Source organism: Argopecten irradians, chromosome 1 (assembly GCF_041381155.1).
Source record: "Argopecten irradians isolate NY chromosome 1, Ai_NY, whole genome shotgun sequence".
In the NCBI taxonomy this organism is placed as follows: domain Eukaryota; kingdom Metazoa; phylum Mollusca; class Bivalvia; order Pectinida; family Pectinidae; genus Argopecten; species Argopecten irradians.
In genome coordinates, this window is record NC_091134.1 from 62,333,443 (window position 1) to 62,354,786 (window position 21,344).

General features: G+C 35.6%; 1 protein-coding gene across 4 annotated transcripts; it reads left to right on the top strand.

Moving 5' to 3' along the window:
• Positions 1 to 16: 16 nt before the first annotated feature.
• LOC138336897 (serine/arginine repetitive matrix protein 1-like) lies at positions 17 to 21,071 on the top strand. 4 transcript variants are annotated; one of them, XM_069286516.1, is made up of 15 exons: positions 17 to 140; positions 4,668 to 4,757; positions 5,039 to 5,164; positions 7,709 to 7,879; positions 8,264 to 8,376; positions 8,739 to 8,885; positions 9,169 to 9,351; positions 10,037 to 10,330; positions 10,591 to 10,663; positions 10,849 to 10,999; positions 11,424 to 11,526; positions 11,751 to 11,867; positions 12,273 to 13,962; positions 19,557 to 19,676; positions 20,328 to 21,071. In XM_069286516.1, exons 1-15 carry the CDS (start codon positions 117 to 119, stop codon positions 20,424 to 20,426), a joined length of 3,501 nt encoding a protein of 1,166 aa, XP_069142617.1. In that variant the 5' UTR covers positions 17 to 116; the 3' UTR covers positions 20,427 to 21,071. The 4 variants fall into 4 exon arrangements, with proteins under 4 accessions (XP_069142617.1, XP_069142625.1, XP_069142640.1 ...); XM_069286539.1 differs by lacking the exons at positions 17 to 140; positions 4,668 to 4,757; positions 5,039 to 5,164 and adding exons at positions 5,177 to 6,569; positions 7,171 to 7,282; XM_069286524.1 differs by lacking the exons at positions 17 to 140; positions 4,668 to 4,757 and having other exon boundaries at positions 6,405 to 7,879.
• The last annotated feature ends 273 nt before the right edge of the window (positions 21,072 to 21,344 follow it).

The window sequence follows — 21,344 nt, forward strand, 5'->3', positions numbered from 1 at the left end:
TATTCACATCCGGTAGCGTTGCATTATGGGAGTTCGCTGAAAGTTGTCGCCATTTTTCACCGGCTGCAGAAGACTGCAGCTCATAATTGCAAGTCACAAAGACTGTACCTGCAATTATGACTGACGCAGGATTCTTCAAGGTATAATCTTGAATGTCTTTTCTGTTTAGGCGCCATGGTAACGACAATTGATTGTCACGGAACGCTGAGGTTTCAGGTTTACCAAGGCATAGACTAGCCTAGCCTACGTGTAAATTCATTTCAGTTTCGATTTCGCGTGTCCAGCCGCCTGGCGGTGATTGGGTGTGATTTAGCTCATTTCATGGGAGATATTCATGAAGACTAAGCTCATAAATAATTTGCTGGGGAAGTAGTATATAGCGTTTAAAAGGATTTTAAGTGCTTTGAAAAATTGAAATAGGCGCTATGACTATGTGAAAAGACGGTCAAAATGACCAGACGAATTTCATGACGTGCGGCAATGCATTGGATTCCATGTTCTCTTCCAGTTCATCAGATTCATAAGATTATCCTATAACCGTTTTGACATAATAACCTACCCCATACCAGACGTTGCGAAAAGTTAAAAAAAAAATGTTTGGACATGCATTTGGACCGGCAATTATATATGATTAGGACTGTGAGTAATTGCCTGACCAAACAAAATTTTGCCGGACCCAATAAAATGTGATTTTTTGAAGTAAACATAACTTCCTGTTGTTAGTGTCCAGACAGCTGCTTTCATGATTATCTTATGCAATTAAAATCCTATATTCCCTTTGCCAGATTTGGCACCTACGTAGTACCTCAGAGATGCCATTTCTACCGACTCCCGTTACTCACTCATTTTTTCCAGACATGTCAGACTGGCACATTTCTTGGTATTCAATACTTATACTAGTCTAGTCAAGAATAGATATCGGGCACCAAACAAAATCTGAAGAGATTTGTAACAGGAACGAAGAAAATGTAACAGCCAGACCTGGATTTGAACCGATAATCGACCCAGTCCAGTGTCGCTACAGATTACTAGATTTTGCAATGTAACACTAAAACGTCCATGCACAACAGATGCAAAGAGTGTTTGAAATATCCCACTGTCTTTCATTTTTTGATGGTCATTAAGTTTTCAATCATCAGGTAAATTCTTTCGGGTCAAATGCAACATCAATTATGGCACATATATGTAGGGGATCCTAGGTCACAAAAGTCATTTTTTGTGTTGCCTGCAAGCAAAGCAAGGGCGACACTTGGGTATCACTATGTCGGTGTCGTCGGCGTCTGGAACACTCTTTGTATGATATCTAGTGTTGGTAGTCGGTTGAAATTTCATGGTTGATCATCAGTTTTATTTAACCAATCAATTATTGATTAAAATCAATTATTTTATCAGTGGTTTTTTTTGGCCGAATCTACAGCCGAACTTCGGCTGTTTCCCCTAGCCAAAAAATGCCTTATTTTCCCAATTTTGAAGTCAAATTTCCCAATAAAAACTGATCAAATTCAATGACATTTGTGTTGATAGTTTGAACCAGATTTTCATTCCTAAAATGTGTAAATATAGACTAGTCTACATTACTTAAAACAAAACATTTTGGATCAGAAACAATTTTTATTTCACAAAATGAAAACAAAACGAAATGAGCATAACTAGGTCGCTAGGTGCACCTTCAGTTCAGAGACGTTTTACAGACATTCGCGCTAATAAAAACAATAGTTAACTGCTTTTAAGTAATACAACAATGTTTCCAGAGTTAACTTACATTATTAGTCGTCTATTTTATTTTTTCGACATAAGCAAGGAGTTTTTTGGTGTAAAAACGATCTCTGTTCAAGGTAGGAAGTAGCACTTGGTATCTAATAATAGAGCCGGAATCCGGTTTCCGGAATTCAGGAATTTAGAAAAAAAATGATAGAGAAACAAAAAAAAAGTTTTAAAAATGCAAATAGTGTTGCAAATTAATTGTTTTATTTTTCTTCTAATAATAGAATTTTGTGAAATAGAATTAGAAACTTTTATTAGATAATTCTAAAGTTTTTGATTTTCAACTTTCTAATAGTACAGTGATAAGAAAAAATGGTATTTGGGGGGGGGGGGGGGGCAAGTGGGGGTATTTGGGGGGGGGGGGGGGCAAGTGGAATTTAATATTGAATTTAATTTTGGGCAATTGTAAGTTAATTATTGGGCTCTACCTGCCGGGGGCAAGTGATTTTGAAAATTTTTTACACTCCTGAAATTTTTCCCAATTTCTTCCAAATTCCGAGTTATTTTCCCAATTGAAAAGGCATGGGCTGTTGAAAATAGTAAGTGGAAAAAACTCTGTTTATTCCTTGATGTATAAACAAGTCTCGCATACAAAATTTCTTTCAATGGCTTACAATCGCGAGGCCTCTCTGTGCTGTCATGTATTCATATCTTCTATTTTCTTCACAAATCATACTCATCTACATAGTGCTTATGCACACTTCAATTCGCCTAGACGCTTAAAATTTGAAATGATATCAGTGACAACCACATACAAGGAAATGATTTTAACAAGTTAGCTATGATTTTTTTTGCATGTTTTACTGATCAGCTAACTTTATATTTTGTTTTACCATGTGCCTTAAAATTCCGCTGAAACTCGATTACAGATTTCTTACTCGATTAATTGATAAAACACTTTGAACCAATCATACTCGAAAACTCGATGAATCAGAACACCACTAGCAATGACATTATGTCTTAATTATTTATTGTCTGATTTCGACCAAATTTGGTATATTGCTTTATATCGATGAGATCTTGCATATTTTTGATAATGGTCAAAAATCCATCTATATTTGCAAGAGTTACTGGACTTTAAATTCGTCAAAACAGATAAATCCATGGTTTCCGCTCAGTAACTTATATCTTTATCGTCCAATTTCAACCAAATTTTAAAAATTGTACCAGGTCAAATTATTATATGATTTATAAAATGATCAATTTGAGTTTGAAGTTGAGTGTAAGAATCTTATTTTGTTGTCTGTCCGGTCATTGATAACCGAATCAGTGGTAATGGAGTATAGCTATATAGTATGATGATGGTTTCAGTTGCTGACCTGGAGTATATGCCATATCAATGCTATGCTGTAGATGTAACAATCATACAACTAATTTGTCAAGCCCATCTTCACTTCCAAATTATAATGTGTGGAAAAATTACCCTTTCAATAGAGCAATACAATGTGACTATATATGTTAGTGTTTCCCACAGGAAAAAAAAGGGCATGGTGCTGGGTTTTGAAAAGGGCACCTTGACCGCGATGAATAACCATCAGAGGGGCACAAAGGTTATATCGACAACTTCCAATACAAGGAAAATTCTTTAAAACTGTCTTGTTGTTTATGTTATTCTGGTTCAACTTAATATCATTTAAATGCTTTAAACTCTCTGAGTTGCTAAGTAATATCAGGACATCTATTTAATTATTCTGAGTGAAAAAAATGATTTTGAAAATTGTTATCTGCAGATCATATGATCATGACTATAATTGATTCACAAGAAAGATCTAAATTTCATTTATATTAATTAAAAGAATGGGAAAATTCAAAATGTATTCCTTTATTTCAATCAAATTACCTTTATTTTAATATATATCTTTATTTAAATATTAAAAATACTCTATTGATTTGAATAAGATAACATGTTTCATAATAATGGACAATTAATTAAAACAATGTTCTAAATTTACAAGCACTAAATTAAGAAAATACAGATAAGTGTTAGAGTAGTATGCAAAATATTTCAAATTAATCTGATAGAGAAAAAAGTTGATTCCTTTTTAATTTGATTTATTTTAATTACTTTGCTATTAATAATTTTATTGTTATTAAGATATCTTTTTCTAAAAATAAATTCACATCGAAATTCTAAAAAAATAATACCGTTTTCATTTTTAAAAACGTGAATATTAGTAAAATCCTGAAATTCAATACCTCCGGATCTACTATTACAATACACCCAAAATGGCGGCAATTACGATTGCAAATCTTGTGACATCCATCCGATATAGATATCTAGACAGGCCTATTAAACATTAAAAACGTGAGTAAATCATTTACAGTTGTAAGCAGTATTTGTTTTTGAAGTAATGCTCACTAACTGTAGTCATAAAACTTATTGAAAGGCCAGCTGATTGTTTACTAGGCTGCCGATCGGCTGCTTGACTTCAGCTTACGTAATACACAGACCTGAAAGTGACACCACAAGCCAAGGTGAAAATAGCCCAAGGCTGCTAATTAGGGCCACTGGGGTGTTGGTCAGGGAGTGGTCACACTTCTTTTGTTTACTTAATTATCAAGCCACTACCTGGTATTTTGGTAGTTTAGTAGAAGTGTACTGGGGACAAACAGGGCACGGCGTTAGGTCATAGGGGCATGGCGTCAGGTAAAAAGGGCACGGCGCGGCGCCATGCTAATCGGGGCTGTGGGAAACACTATATGTTTTTAAGTTTTAAGAGCAGTTTTATTTCTGAAAGTCCTGCTTTACACTTAGATCTCTGTAAATGAGGATTTGAAATTAAATATTGTTTGTTTTTCAAAGACAGTCTTGACTTATAAATTACTGGAGTAGTCGTATCCATTATCCAACATGATTTGTTACGGTAATATTGTTATGTATTTTTTTCTTTCTCCATTGTAAGGGCACAAGTGCCGACCAGGACAACAGATTCTCGGACAAAAAGAAGAAGCTGATGAAATCTATGAAGTTTTCAGATGAGTTAGAAAAGAAGGTATACCCCGAATTATGATTTAATAAAAAATACGAAATGTTATAGATATTTTCAAAATCAAATTTTGAAAGAAATACCCATGATAATGATGATTTCCAATTCAAAATACCCCCCTCCCCTTCCCCCCTTTTTTTTTACTTATATTTATGGCTCATTAATTCCTTTTTGAGAAATACATAAATCTGCTTGACTTTTGATATTGCTAAAGAATGATCATTGACTTATAATGATTGCTATGCCATTTAATGTATGGTATAAAGAGATCACTTAATGTTTTCTAGGTGGACATGTCTAAAGTGAATGTTGACATCATCAAGCCGTGGATAGCACAGAAAGTTACAGATTCACTTGGCGGATACGAGGATGATGTCATTGTTGAATTTGTTTACAATCAGTTGGAGGAAAGGGTAATGAATACTAATTTATATTTCATAAAGCTTTAAACAGAATGTCTTTATTGCAGATTGATCACATGTGATATCAATTTATGAATTATGATTTATACATGTACATATATTCGTTTTTGAAATGTTAAAGGCATTGGATGGTATTTTGATGTGATCATCAGTCAACAGTATGTGCACAGATAATCTTTTCTATGCTAACAGGATCAATTGATGCAGAAAAAATGTGTAATGGAAACAAATTTTGCCACAGATTTAAAGGAAAATGTTTATTTCAGGTTGTTGTCTTTCTAGATTTGAAACTAAGACTTGGGAAATAACATTGTTTTATTAGTTAATACCTCACGATGTTTTGATTTGTAGAATGTAGGCTTTACCAAATATTTATAAGAGTGAAATTATTATTATTGTTGTTACTGCAAGTTGGATAAGAGGGCAGAAAACCAGAAATATACAATATTGTCATTATATTTTTATCTGGTACGTTGTTTTATTTTTGGGAGGGTATTGTTTTGCTAGATTTATAGTTATGAATTATATGTTAACCATGCAGAAATGATGTCCAATATATATATACAAATACTGTAGTCAACTCAAATTGATGAACTCCGTCTTTTGATAACTATATTTACAAAGAAAACAGGAATGTATGTGACATATTTAAGATTTAGTGTTCCATTTGTATTGATGTTATTTCTGTATGAAGATAAATATATCAGATATCAGCTTCTATATGTATCATATCTATGAAGAGTAATAAAAGGTAAATTGAAGATGAAGTGGTCATGATTTCCATAAAATTGCCTGTAGACTGTTTTTACATATATTTTTGTTTTATTTTGTATTTCGATAACATGGCTTTATGCTAATTATCTCCACTTGTATTTTGATTTTATTGTCAATAAATGGGTTTTTTGTTTGCAACTAATCATAGCATTTACGTGCAAGGGAAATTAGATTGAATTTACTTTGGGTATGAATTAAAAAGACTGGAGGCATATTGTAAATCACTGAAGATAGTTTGTTATTTTGTCTTGTTGTTTAGGGATGATTTCATTCTTCACATCAGGGTTTGTAAAATTAATGCATCTTGAAAAGTTAGGTCTTTAGGGAATTTATAAAGATTTGGGCTCATTTTCATTTGAATTGTCTGTTTCTTTTTGTGATGGAATGTTGAGTTGTGTACGTATGTGCCTTGTTCCTCAGTAACTTATACATACGATCTGTTTCCTCTCACAATCAGAGAAGATCATTAAAATTCGCCTCCCTGATTGAAATCACTCAAAGAAGGGCTTCCTAGCAGGGTACACTACCGGTAATAGTAAAATCTTAAATGTCTCGGATGGATCCCAACAACTGGCCCATGAACACAATCTTGAATGATTGCTCACTCTATTGAGATGGTTTGGTTAGTATATCCATTTTCGTAAAGTTAAGTACTGGTATGTATGCAAGAACAGAAAATTCTATACTGTCACTTTTTTAGTTGTGACCGACTTAAAATTTTATGGGAAAAGCAAAATTCAAAATAAGTTTATTCTGGCAATTTAATGCTTCTTCATACAAGGTAGCATGCTATTTGTTTTAGAAAATATCCCCTTTTCGTAATGATAAATATATTAATATCTATGAATTTTGCAGAAAGTTTCAAAACCCATTTTGCACTCAACAGAGTAATAAATTCATTACTTAAAAAAAAAGAAAAAAAAGATTTTTAGCGTGAAATACAAATACATGTATATTACATATAAAAAGTAAAAAAAAAAAAAAAAAAAAAAAAAAATAAAAATGAAAACAACTTCCAAGAAATTAAATTCGGATTAAGTATAGGAAACCTTTCAAACTGACAAAACATAAATTGAGACTGATAATCCAATTGTAATTGTGATAAAACATTCATAATGAAGTGAAAGTAGTATTTCAAGAAATAAAGGTCTATATGGTAACATGCTGTCACTGTTTGGAGAATATAGTCGTGATATCTGATGGTTACATTTCTAATTTTACAGCTTTTGTTCATATTGGGAACTTTTCATCGATTCAAGGAGGATTCACCTTCATTGCAGGCAGAGATCTTGCTTCATCGGAAAGGAATAAAGTTCTAACTGAAAGCCTCAAACAGTGTGTTTTATGCACTAAGTGTATTCTATGTCAGATCCATGGATTTTTACCTGGACTGTTCAAACAGTCCCACTAACCTCTCGAAACGCTGGGATTGTTGCCAATTTATCAAATGTCTATCTTTCACAATCTGGTTTTGTTTCTGGCACAAGATGGTGTATACATATGTATACATAGATCTCAAGATCTTAGAGGAGATAAATTTGCGACTTCTTCTAAAAATTTGCAGTTGCCCTTTTCTTAAAAAGTTTTTTGAAATTGCATTTTTGTGTGTTTTTTCCTGTTCAATTTCTCAATGTCTAGAAGTAAATGGAAATGAATAGAAAAACTATATATTTAAATAAAAAAAGAATTAATTCAAAAGTTTTTTGTTTCATTTGAAACTATTTGTCTGAACGCATGGCCTTCCCTGTTTGTACACTGCAGTATCCGGATCCAAAAGAGATGCAGATCAACCTGACAGGCTTCCTCAACCCAAAGAATGCCCGCACGTTCATGCACGAGTTATGGGAGCTTCTTTGCAGCGCTCAGGAGAATATAGGGGGGATTCCAGAAAAGTTCATTGCTCAGAAAAAGGAGGAGATTAAGAAAAGACAAGTAAGTAAACAGTGTCCACATGCAATGTTTTTTCAAACATATATTGTTTATCAGATGTTAGGCAGACATTTGGAATTGTCATAAATAGAAAATTCAACTAGGTCGGTCTTCATACTTCATACAGATCTTCTCCTTGCCAAAATTGCCAGGTCTGAAAGTCAAAAGTTAAGTAACTGTTATTGTAATATGATGTGTAACTAACAGGTGTTTTTCCCCTTGCAGTAACTTCCAGGTATCGGCCTACTTCCATATTTGCATTTTCTCATCTCCTCCTGTTATATCTCGTCACATCCAATACTGTTGTGTTGTTTCCAAATCCAGTGGGGACATGGGTCATTGATGTCTTGTTGAAACTTTTTAATTAGACTTGTTATCTTACCATAGGCTGAAAAAGAAAGAATCCAAGCAAGTCTCAAGAAAAGTGAAGAACAAATTAAAGAGGCGCTGTTGAGGGAAAGAAAGGAGCAAGATAACAAAGAAAGGTCTCCATCACATAGGTATGTTAAATGAGCTTAACTGTTTTGGAAGCGTTTGTAGGAGCTCACAAAAACAGCAAGAACCAAAAATAATAAACATATTTGTTTATATCCATATCCAGATTGTGCACCAATTGTTTTCTGTTACTGATAGGCAATATAACATGTTTAATCAACTTCAGTATTAACTATATGTTTAAAATGGCAACACTTTTCTGATCCACTTTTCTATTGAACTGAGAACAACACACTTTTATCTACCATAAAAACAGCAGTACTAACAATGTTGAAAGTTATGTATTTATGTGTTGTGATTTAAACAATCCAAATATTTAGTGTTGAATTGGATTGAAATATTTAACTATGTTGAAATTTTTTGCTAGAAAATCGAGGAGTGCCTCACCGAAACCAGCTAAAAGTAGTAGTGATATAAAGAACGAACCTGAAACCAAGGATGCTCCAGAGCTACAAGGTGGAAAGGATTCAGAATCGTCAGAAAATAAAACACAGGAAAATGGGGAGAAAGCAGAGTGAGTGCCGACAGAAAAATTCACACTCTTTCCTAATGTATTTGTTTTGTGTAATGTTTATCTGAAATGAAAAAAAAAAAGATAAGGGTTCGGTTAAGTTATTTATAACTGAACATTTGGTTTATCATTGGATCAAAAATCAAATTGTAGTTAAAATCAACTTCGAAAATTGGTCTTTTTTATGTGTCGGATATGACAATGCTAAGAAGAATATTAAATGAGTTGTTCATGTATATTAAATGAGTTGTTCATGGATATTAAATGAATTATTCATGTACTTCAGTAATGATGACAAAGAAAAAGGCACTGAAAATCATAAGAATGCTGAGAAAGATAAAGATGGAATTAAAGAGGAATCCAAGGAGACTGAAAAGAAAAAGAAATCCCGTAGCCCCAGTCCTAGTCGCAAGAAAAGGTCAAGGTCTAGGTCTGGTGATCGTCACAGACGAAGGAAATCTAGGTCCAGGTAAAAGTCTTTTAAAGTTGTATTTCTTGTAATTTTCACTGTCAGAAACTGTCATAAAACATATAATGTGTGAATCTGGATGCTTAATATATGATGGTTTAGATCTATAAATATAAATCTATATCAATATACTATAAATATAACACGTTTTGAAAGAACTGCCACAGTCAATGCCATGTTTCAAATTTTGGTTTAATATCGCAAAACCGAGTTGCATCATGTGACCAACATTGACAATTCCCGTATTGATCGTAACCTCCGTAGTCGTATCACATGACCAACATTGCCAATACCCGTACAGATAGGAAAAAATTGGAACAGTTTGGAGATTTCCAAGCTATTTTAAACGTGTACACATGGAAAGACTGTAATAAAAACCAAAATTGCGAATACAAACTTAACAAAAACCGGTAAATATGGGAATTTTTTAATTTAGACGAAAAAAATATATGTAGAACATTTTTTCTATGACAAAATGAGAAGAGGTTATAGACCATACTTTAAGATTTTCATGGAATGGTGATTATGACCATGAGCAAAAACCATACAACTCTTAAGATTTTCATGGAATAGTGATTATGACCATTATAATTTTAGATTTTTACATATAATACATTTAATTGAATAAAAATTCATCAAAAGAATAGTTTACAAGTTTTAAGTCAAAACTTTAAATAAATTACAGGTCAAAGAGGCGATCACCTGGTAGAAGAAGGTCTAGATCACGATCCAGACGTAGATCACCTCGACGATCGAGGCCATCTCCTAGGCGTAGATCATCTCCATATCGCAGAAGAGATTCATCCCCAAGGCGACGCCGCTCACCATCACCAAGACATCGAAGACGGCCTTCTCCACGTAGATCACCTTCACCCAGACGCCGTTCTCCTCGGCGCCGGCCACCATCGCCCAGGAGGGAAAGGTCACCAATTCGACGACGCCGTTCACCAAGCCCAGGTGGAAGGAAACGTCCCCCAAGGTAAGTTGTACCGTACAAATAGAGATAAAATCATAAATCTGAAATTCATGTTTCTTATTGCAGCAACAGTTTTGTGAAATTTCATCTACATAATTAAAACTTAATTTATCTACGATCTTGATTCACATTCAAGGATTTGTTTATGAACCCTTTTTGGAGGAAGATAAATTTATATAATAAGTCTTGGATGATATTGTATGGTTTCTATGGAAGAAATTGTGATAGGCCTTCTCAATGATAGTTTCTTTATCTGTTCGCAGTAATAGTTCTGGTTCCTCTAGTGGTTCAGAAGACTCTTCACCTAGGAAACCATCTGGGAGACAATCATCTTCTGTGAGTATTCCCATAAAAATAATATATTGTGTGCTGATTCTTGAAGACAATTAAAAGTTCTAAGGACAATTTATGCTGTTAAATCAGTATGATGCAATGTAAAATCAGTGAATTTCTGTGATTTCAAAACACTATAATAATGTATTGAAATAATATTCAAAATTTTATTGATTTTCACTTGACAGCCAGAAAAAGGCGATAGTAGTGCTGAAAATGCAGACTCTCCAGGCAAACAGGGTGTCCAGAAAAGGAGAAATTATCGTACTCACGATCCAGATGCAAAATCGGACACTTCTTCATCTTCAGAGGATTCGTCATCAGAGGATGAAGCACCAGGTGAATTAAAATTCTCTCCAAAAAAATTAAAGCTCCTTTATAATAACAAATAAGGTTTGTAAGTGTAGCGGGATTGGACTGGATCGATCATCGGTGACCAGGTAGCACAGTCAGTAGAGCACTCGGCTAGTGTTTGGAGGGTCCGGGGTTCGAATCCTGGTCTGGCCGCTACATTTTCTCCTCTCCTGTTACAAAATTGGCGCCCAACTAAATAACCCACAGTGGTGATGTTTTGAAGGGTCTCATGTGTTTTCTCCTCTGCTGTCATTGGCGCCCAACTAATTAACCCACGGTGGCTCCACGTTGGGCGCTAATGTAAAAGAACAGGGAAAATACACATTCATGTCGAGTGCCCCAACCAGGAAGTTGGTTATGATATTTTTGTTCAGGTGATCCTCACAGTTATTCTTTTTGATTTCACCAGCTGCAGCAAGGGGACATGAACGTGACAGACCACCAGCTTATGGTCGCCCTATGCGTAGATCCATGTCAAGAGAAAGGCGACGACCTTCACCTTATTCCAGGAGGTATATTAAATGATATACTAGTGCATGCTCACATGTAAACCATTCTTCTGAATTCTATGGAAATTTTAAATGGAGTGTGTGTTCATTTTGTGAGGAATCTTGTCCCATTGATGATGTGTTACAAATGACTAATACTGCTAGATTAAAGAAATTTTGAAATTGGTAAAATAATTTATGTAAAAGAAAAAATCTTTATTTGGTGATGATACTTATTTAACTTATAGGTATTCTCCCCCAAGGAGACCCAGTCCAGGTCCGTGGTATGGTGGCAGACGTTCTCCACAGCGCTATTCCCCACCTTGGCGACAGTATCGCCGCTCACCTTCACCACCACCTATGAGGTAAACTTTATTCCTTTTTTTTGTTCCATTTCCGTTTCTTTGCGTGTACAGTCCGAACATTTGGATTAATTTATCACCAGTGTATAAACTATTCTAACATGGAAGTCAATATTGCCTATGTGATATGACAATGTCTTAAATCATTTGGATATCAAGTATTGAAGAAGGTTTTGTAAAATGTATGACCTAGATAAAAAAAAATCTAGCTAATACAAAGGTAATAAGTAAGAAATGGTTGAATAATAATGAAAGCAATATGGATTAAATGGGATGAATGGATACTTTCATTATGCTTTAGTTCATCCTACCATAATCATGTTCTGATACTGATAAATAGCTACACCTATAAAGTTGATGTTTTTCCCACTTCAACATACAATTAATCTGGAAAATTGCCCATTTTAGGATGGATAGGCGCAGAATGGGCCATTCTCCATCTAGATCTCCACCACCATACCAGGGCAGAAGGATGAGGTCACCTCCTGGCAGATTTAGTGACGAGATGAACCGACGGAGATTATCTCCACCTGATCGGCGGCGTCAGTACTCACCCTCTCCCCCTCAACGTCGAAGGAGGATGTCGCCAGACTCTCCTCCTCGTCAAAGAAGGATGCCACCAGAGGATTCTCCACCTCGCCGAAGGAGACAAAATGTATCCAATTCCCCAGAGCCCTCCAGGTGGAATGCTGACAGGGATGATTCTTCTTCTTCACCTCCTAAATTGAAGAAGGATCGATCTCCACCACCAAGAGGAAAGAAGAGGTCACCAGATTCACCCCCACGGAAAAGGAAAGTTATTCCTAAAAGAGAGAGAGTCTCTGATTCAGAGTCTCCACCACCAGGACAAGAACAGTCAGAGTCAGATTCCGAATCATCTGGATCCCCAGAACCACCTCCACCACAGAGGAGGAAAGGCAAACCACCTCGGTCTGTCTCGAGGTCCCCCTCCCCACAGCGTGTTGTGCGAAGGAAGGCATCACCATCCCCACAGAGGAGAAAGGTCAGGGAGCAAGGTTCACCACCACCAAGGAGACGTAAACAAGACTCCCCACCACCCAAACTCAGAAAGAAGGACACATCAGAGGAATCTTCATCTTCATCAGAGGAAGAGGCCTCTTCAGCAGACTCTCCTCCCTCTCGACAGGCAAAACGCCCCAGGAAGTCACCATCGCCAGGTCCTCGAAAGTCACCTGTCCCAAAAAGAAAGCAAAGATCTCCTTCTCCTGAAGTACAACAAAGACGTAGACCCTCACCGCAAGCAAAGCAACCTGGTCATGGACAAAAGAAACGTCAACAAATGTCGCCCAGCCCATCACCATCACCTCCACCAAAGCGTCGTGATTCTCGTATGAGAGACTCTTCTGAGAAAACTAGACACGCAAGGCAGCAATCGCCTGTTCAAAGAAGGAAGCAGTCAGGATCTCCTGTCCGACAAAGGAGAAGACAATCTGAATCTCCACCTCCTCAAAAGAGGAGACCATCAGATTCTCCTCCTCCGCAAAGAAGACGTCCATCTGTATCTCCACCACCACAAAGAGGTAGACCATCTGCATCTCCAGCTCAAAGGAGAAAGCAATCTGGCTCGCCACCAAGACAAAGGAGGAGACAACCTTCTGATTCTTCGCCACCGCCTCGAAGGAAGCAACAGTCTGAATCCCCTTCCCCTAGAAGACAACGGGAATCTGGATCACCTCTAATGCAGAGAAGGAAGCGTTCAGAATCTCCACCACAGAGAAGAAGAAAGCCTTCAGACTCTCCTCAACGAGGCAGACCATCACCCTCTCCCCCCTATCAAAGAAGTAGACAAGCCCGTTCTCCCCCTGCTGCCAGGCGACAGTGGGAATCACCCTCCCCCGACGCTCCACGCCAGAGGAGGGGAAGGCCATCCCCAAGTCCTGAACCAGTCCCTAGAGGCAGGGGAGAATACAGAGAAGACGATGTTCAAAGGACTATTACAATCAACCAAGGTAAGAGAGGACGGGATGATGTGTCGCCTGGTTCTCCACCGGGCAGAGGTGGAGGGTTCATGGATGGTGAAGAGAATGTGAAGAGGAGAATGAAGGACAAAAGCCCAGCATCAGGCAGTGACTTTGAGGTAAATATTGCTGTGATGAACAATCTACTTTCAGTATCTTACATACCACTTAGTTTTTGCTTTTTAAAATTTCTTAGTTGATTTTTTTTGGTAGAGGTATACAGACTCGTAATGATCTGAATTGCTCTGATATGTGATTGATCGTTTTTTAGGTCACCTGAGACGAAGTCTCAAGTGACCTATTCTAATCGCCTTTTGTCCGTGCGTCGTATGTCCGTAAACAATTTACATTTTCGACTTCTTCTCCAAAACTGCTGAAGCAATTTCAATGAAATTTTGCACAAACCTTCTAAGGTATAAGGCCAATCAAAATTGTGAATTATATGGTCCCCACCCCCCAGGGGAATGTGAGAGGGGCCAAAAGGGGTAAAATTGAGTAAAATTTCAAAAATCTTCTTCTCTACTCACAGATGTGGTAGAATCAAATACTCTTTATGGATAGACAGGTCTTAAGGTCCTTTACAAAAATTGTGAATTATATGACCCTGGGGTCTCTAGTTTCCCCCTGGGGAGGGGGTTAAGTTTACTATAAATTTATATTGGGAAAACACATTTTTGCACATTATTTGGTCATTTGTAATAGGAAATGAGTCAAATGTTGTCGGAATTATCAGTATGAGATGGCCATTTAATTCTATTAACAAATTTTCTATGACTGACCCCCAGGGGCAAAGGGGCGGGGTCAAAAGGGGTCAAATAGGCTAAAAATTCAAAAATCTTCTTCTGAAATTCTGGAAATAGTAGAATCAAATACTTTTCATAAATAGAAAGGTCTTAAGGTCCTTTACAAAAATTGTGAATTATATGACCCTGGGATCTCACGTTTCCCCCTGGGGAGGGGGTCAAGTTTACTATAGTTTATATAGGGAAAACACATTTATGAGCATTTTTTGCTCCATTTTCATTGGAAACGAGTCAAACTTGGTTAGAATTATTAGCCTGAGATAGCATTTTAATATCATATCCACATTGGTCCTGGCCGACCCCTGGGGGCAAAGGGGCGGGGCTAAAAAAGGGTCAAATAGGCTAAAACTTCAAAAATCTTCTTCTGAAATTCTGGAAATGGTAGAAACAAATACTTTTCATAAATAGAAAGGTCTTAAGGTCCTTTACAGAAATTGTGAATTATATGACCCTTGGGTCTCGCGTTTCCCCCTGGGGAGGGGGTCAAGTTTACTATAGTTTATATAGGGAAAACACATTTATGAGCATTTTTTGCTCAATTTTCTTTGGAAACGAGTCAAACTTGGTTAGAATTATTAGCCTGAGATAGCATTTTAATATCATATCCACATTGGTCCTGGCCGACCCCCTGGGGGCAGAGGGGCGATGCTGAAAAAGGTCAAATAGGCTAAAACTTCAATCAATTCTGGAAATGGTATAATCAAATACACTTTATAGATGAAAAGGTCTTAAAGTTTGTGTATAAAAATTGTAAATTATATGACCCTGGGGTCTCGCATTTCCCCCTGGGGAGGGGGTCAAGTTTACTATAGTTTATATAGGAAAAATACATTATTGAGGATTTTTTGCTCAATTTTCATAAGAAATGAGTCAAACTTGGTTAGAATTATTAGCCTGAGATAGCATTTTAATATCATATCCACATTGGTCCTGGCTGACCCCCTGGGGGCAGAGGGGCTGGGCTAAAAAAGGGTCAAATAGGCTAAAACTTCAAAAATCTTCCAAAATTCTGGATATAGGAGAATCAAATAATTATAGATGGAAAGGTCTTAAGGTGTTTTATAAAAATTGTGAATTATATGACCTTGGGGTCTCACGTTACCCCCTGGGGAGGGGTCAAGTTTACTTTAGTTTCTATAGGAAAAACATATTTGTGAACATTGTTTGCCCAATTTTCGTAGGAAATTAGTCAAACTTGATTAGAATTATTAGCCTAAGATATAGCATTTTAACATCCATATCCATCCTCAATGACCCCCTGGGGGACCAGAGGGGCAGGACCAAACAGGGTCAAAATGATTAAAGGAGTAGGTACAATAAGGGTCAATTATGGCCCCAGAATGTATAGAAATTCAAACAATGTAAAATCTCACAAACACAGCTTTCCAAAAGAGTTGAGTATCGATATTTTCGCAATCAAAGATGATTTTCCACTTACAGTATTTGTAGATGGGTTAAAAGACGATATATTTAGGCCATTTCATGCATTTTTATACATTTTCTTGCAAAAATGGCTTGAAAAAGCGTAGTTTTCACATTGGCCGCAGCTTTGTCCAAACACCATTTTTTGTCAACAGAACCAACATAAAAATTTAAATCTTTATGCAAAATGTCTAATTTGGACACAAATGCGGCCAATCTGAAAAAAAGAAAATTCTATGAAATTAACGAACCAGAGATCGCAGCGGCGGTAATAATAACATAAAACGGTATCGGGCACGGCTATTATTTATCCGGAAAAAATAAATCGGAAGCATATTCAGTGTGCATATATGAAGTGAGGAATAAAAATAATATTAGTGATTATTTTGATTAGTTTTATGACGATGTATAAAATTATTACTCTGTGCAGTAAGCGCCTTTCTCAATTTTCTGTAGCGAAAACGTTGCGATAAAAATAGTGTCCGTATTCTTTTGCCCGGATTACGGTCCCGCCTTTATAATGTACTCGGTGTTTTGACACAGCGTAACTGGCGATGTTTACGCTGATTTTCTATATACATTGTCTTCCCGGTCGTTTCAACATGGATCGTGATGTTCAATTGAAGAATCAAGTATACTCTTCTCTTCTTGATGTATATAGTCTATAGATTTACTACTATATATCTCACGAGACGTATTTTGATCATAGATGGGAACCCGTCAATGACCTGACATTTCGGTAGGCCTACGTCACTGAAAATTCGAAGCCATGTATCGTTGGTAGGCCAAGTACAGTAACGTTAACGTTCAGTTCAACATAGATCATTCCGTCATACAGTAAATCCTATTCATTGACACCATTTTCATGTATAAGCCTGTGTGTTTTATGTGAAAAATGTTCATTTTTTAATTTTGAAAATCTGAAAAGTTGGCGATTCTACAGTTAGGCCTACTAGCTAGCTAGGCTAGAGTAGTGCAATACGGTAGGACACCGGACATGGGTTTAACTACTGTAGTTATTTTATCTCTATGTTATAGATGTATTTATATCATAAAGGCGTTATATACCTTTATATAATAAAATCTAATCTAGCAAAAAATTGTTTACATTAGAGTGCTACAGATTATTAAGGATACATATCTTCATTTTTTCAACTAATTACGAAGCATGCGTGGCAGTCGTGACGTTCTGTCCCCTGTTCCGAAGGTAGTGAGTCCGAATCGACATTTATACATATATATATTTTTTTTTAATTTCTGAACCCCAACTTTTAATGAAATTATCAATTCATCCTTTCCTAAAAAATATATATATTTATATATTAAAGACCAATTACCTTTCCGAAATAAAGAATTAATATTATTTCAATAACATTAATTGTATAAGAAAATTATATTTATCGATGACCTAACACAAGGCTTCAACACTTAACAAATGCAAGCTTTCCTTCGTAATCTATTTTAACAGTGAAATACACTTCGCTGTTTTGCTGTCTGGCGCAGTCAGGACGACGGCTAAAACACAATACGACCCGCGTTATGAAAATAGCATTAGGGTTATTTTGAATAAATTGGTCAGAATGTGTTGCCAATTGAAGTATTAACAGAACGCTAATAACTCTTATCAATCTCGTTTTACTTTCCAATTTTAAGAATAAAGAGCCCTTTTGGAAAGGTAGCGGGCCTTTCAGTAATAATATGTTAGGCCTATACCTACATGTGTTATTTTAGTAGGCCTAATATAGTTCCATTTACAATATAAAATATTATATTTAGAAATATTGAACCAGGAACATTCTTAACCTATATAACCGTATGTGAATATGTTGTTCAATCTATTTTCTCCTTTATTCAAGTTGACATAATTAAAAAATAATAATAATGACACCATTACCATAGTCAACATATGTACTATGTACATACTTCCCGGTAGTTATACATGTAACCATTGACTTTACTGTGATCAAATGTTAAAATGCATATACATATACATGTATACTACAACTTGTTGTTCGTGGTCTGAGCGTTGATTATATTTACATCTGTATGGTAGGATGCCTAGACGATTAATTTGATTTGATTGTGAAAAAGGGACACTTCTTAATGAAAGACTGTATGGTTGCCATGCTACCAGTATTAATACTAAATATTTAGGAATAAACCACTGCAAGGACACTGGCGTTGCTTGTCAAAAGTATTTTCTTACATTAAAAGATCATGCTTGAAAGTAAATAACATAAAAACAGCTTATTAATTGATAAGAAAGGGTAGATGTGACGTAACGTAATTCCCAGAACAGGATACAAACCTCTGGAACACATTGAAAAGGTGTAAGTCCGAAGTCACTTGCGCGGTTGAAAAATGCTTGTAAATTAAACATGACCTGTTGTACATGTATCTAAATCTATTATCTTTCATTATTGCACTTGGAAATATTTACATGAATTTAAGTATTGTCGATTTTACTTTTGTAAATAGCGAGCGTATACATGTAATACAGTACATATCGTAAAGTAGTACCGTAGTGTACATATGTAGTAGTGCCATAAGATTGTGATTATATTACGTTGTTGCTATCCTTTTGGGACTTTGATATAAAATTCAAGAAATGTGAAGAATACCCTGCTGAAATACAGAAATGGAATGAACAGACGTAAAATTAGATTGATTAAATATCTTTAAAATCTCATTATTTTGTGTTTTTAGTGTCTAAAGTGTTGTTGCTATGGAGAGAAAATGGTTGCTATGGTGTAACTATGGGCTATAATATGGTTAAGTGTTATGAAACATGACATGGTTTCGATGATTTCTTATACACATCACAGAGTACTAACTTTCTTAAAGTTTCCACCTTAATCTACGCATTAGAAATTTTTAAAAGCAATTCAAGTGTCTGTTTTAGCATCAATACTGTATGCTCGTTGCCAGGCCTGTTGCTAGGCAACAACATAACAGAATGTATTGAAAGTGTGCATTTTATAATTCCCATATATTGATGTATATATAGTATCAAAATAAAGGCAATCTCTGTTGGGGCCAAAATTGACCTTTATTGCACCTACTCCTTTCAAAAAATACCTCTAAGTTCACAGGTTTGATGGAAGCAAATACTCTTCATAGTCTAAAAAGTCAAATATATAAATCACTGACCAACTTCAAGGCCCAGCATATACTAGTGTTTATATGTCTTTAATTTGTTTTATATATTCTAACTCAGGCGACCGTTAAGGCCATGGGCCTCTTGTTCACGATTGAAGATTAATCATACAACTTTGGTATAATATTGTGGTACATTTAACCTAACAAGTTCGTAATATATGTAAGCAAAAGTTATGAAATGATACTTATACTCATATAAAAGAAATGATTTTAAATTTTCAATTCATTGTATTCAAATGATAATAATATATGTACAAAATACAACTTTATGTTAATCATTTATGTCTCCTAATTTTATAACCAGTTTTTTCCTTGTGATATATTTTCAGATGTCAGATGATGCTGCTGGCAAAAAGAAAAAGAAAAAGGAAAAGAAAAAGCACAAGAAACACAAGAAGCACAAAAAACACAAGCACAAGAAAACCAAGGACGGAGAAGTGGAAGAGGGGGTAAGATTACTGGCTACAGCAAAAACAACTGTTCATGGCATTATAAACAAGAAAAAAGTGAAGTTAAAAGTCATCAGCATTAAACAAAAAACATCTGTCTCCTATAAATGAATTTGTAAATTGAAGTATTGATGATCTTTTTTTAAAATTGATTTAGTGTTTATGAGTGAATTGTTGTTCTCTTAAATATATGATAACAAGGAATCTGGCCAGTGTTCCCATGTAAGAATTGTGGTGTCACAGGTACCTTATGAAGCAGTAATATTTGTCTTGGTAGACAGATTTTCCACCCAATCCAGATTTGGCTGGTATTGACTGTTGTTTTAGTGTAGAATGCACCTGTGGTTTTGGTAATATGAACTTTTTAAAAAATTGTTTGTTAGATGTAGTAAATCACAGTTTTAACAAACCTCTTGGGACCAAATAAAAACTCCCTGTGTTATAAGCATAATTTGAAATACACATGCCACAGTATTAGACATCATATGGGAACCTTGGGAATGAAAATTATTATGTTATAACCATAAATTCATTGTAAACGTGTTTGTTATATATATGCATGTTTTACTGTACATTACATATATAATGTGGCTTTCTCATTTGTGATTGATAAAGATAAAAAGTATAAAATCCTTGACTTCTGTTTAACAGGGATCAGACAGTGATGACGACAATGCTGAGCTAGAGGAGAGGAAGCTGAGGGAGCGAGCTCTACAATCCATGCAGAAAGCCAAGGAAATGTCCAGCTGATCGCCATATACATGCGACATGGCAACATTCTAGTGCAATTGATATAAACTTTTAAAATTTTTCCTTGTATTTGATTTCTTTTTTTTTTTTCATAGATTTGAAATATGAATTAATATATATTGATCATTGTGTATTTCAAGACCAACAAATAATAAACAGATACTTAAAGTGATATGATATGAATCATTCATAAATTCAGCATGCAGAAATGTCTTAAGCTTGAACCATTAAATATTAATTCATTATCTACGAATAACTGTAGTGCAATGTATATATTAATTTTCCACTTTGAGTGCTCTGGTGAAGCAGATTGCTTTTGACTTAGCCAGCAATTAATTGCTATTTGTGAATCGATCACAATTAAAATTCATCTTTAATTGTAAGAAATATTGTACAGTAGACGCGTATTCAGAATTACATCAAATGTAAATCATGCTTAATTTTGTACAGAACACTGTGTAAAATAATGATGTACAAAGTACTGTATTGATGAGTTTTGCAGCAAGCATTGAACTAGGAGTGTACGATTAATACTGTGCAGCTTATTTTGATCTGTTATTGTCAATGATAACTTTGTTGCTAAACTCATAGTGTGGACTGAATCAGCAGTTGATTGATAACTAAAATAAAGTATGTGTGAATGAATTGAGTCCTTGGTTTTGTTAATTACTTTGCTTTCACACAAAAGCATCTGTGAGTTCTGTCATGGTTTAGTTTTTAGGTCATCTGACCCGAAGGGGGGCCTGAGGGGTGGGGTCGAAAGGGATCAATTTGGCTATTTCCATATAAACGACTTCTCTGAAACCAAGCATGGGATAGCACCCATAATGCAATGGTAGCATCCTTATAGGCTGGGGATTCAAAATTGTACAAATGATGGGGCTGACCCCCAGGGGGCCTGAGGGGTGGGGTCAAAAG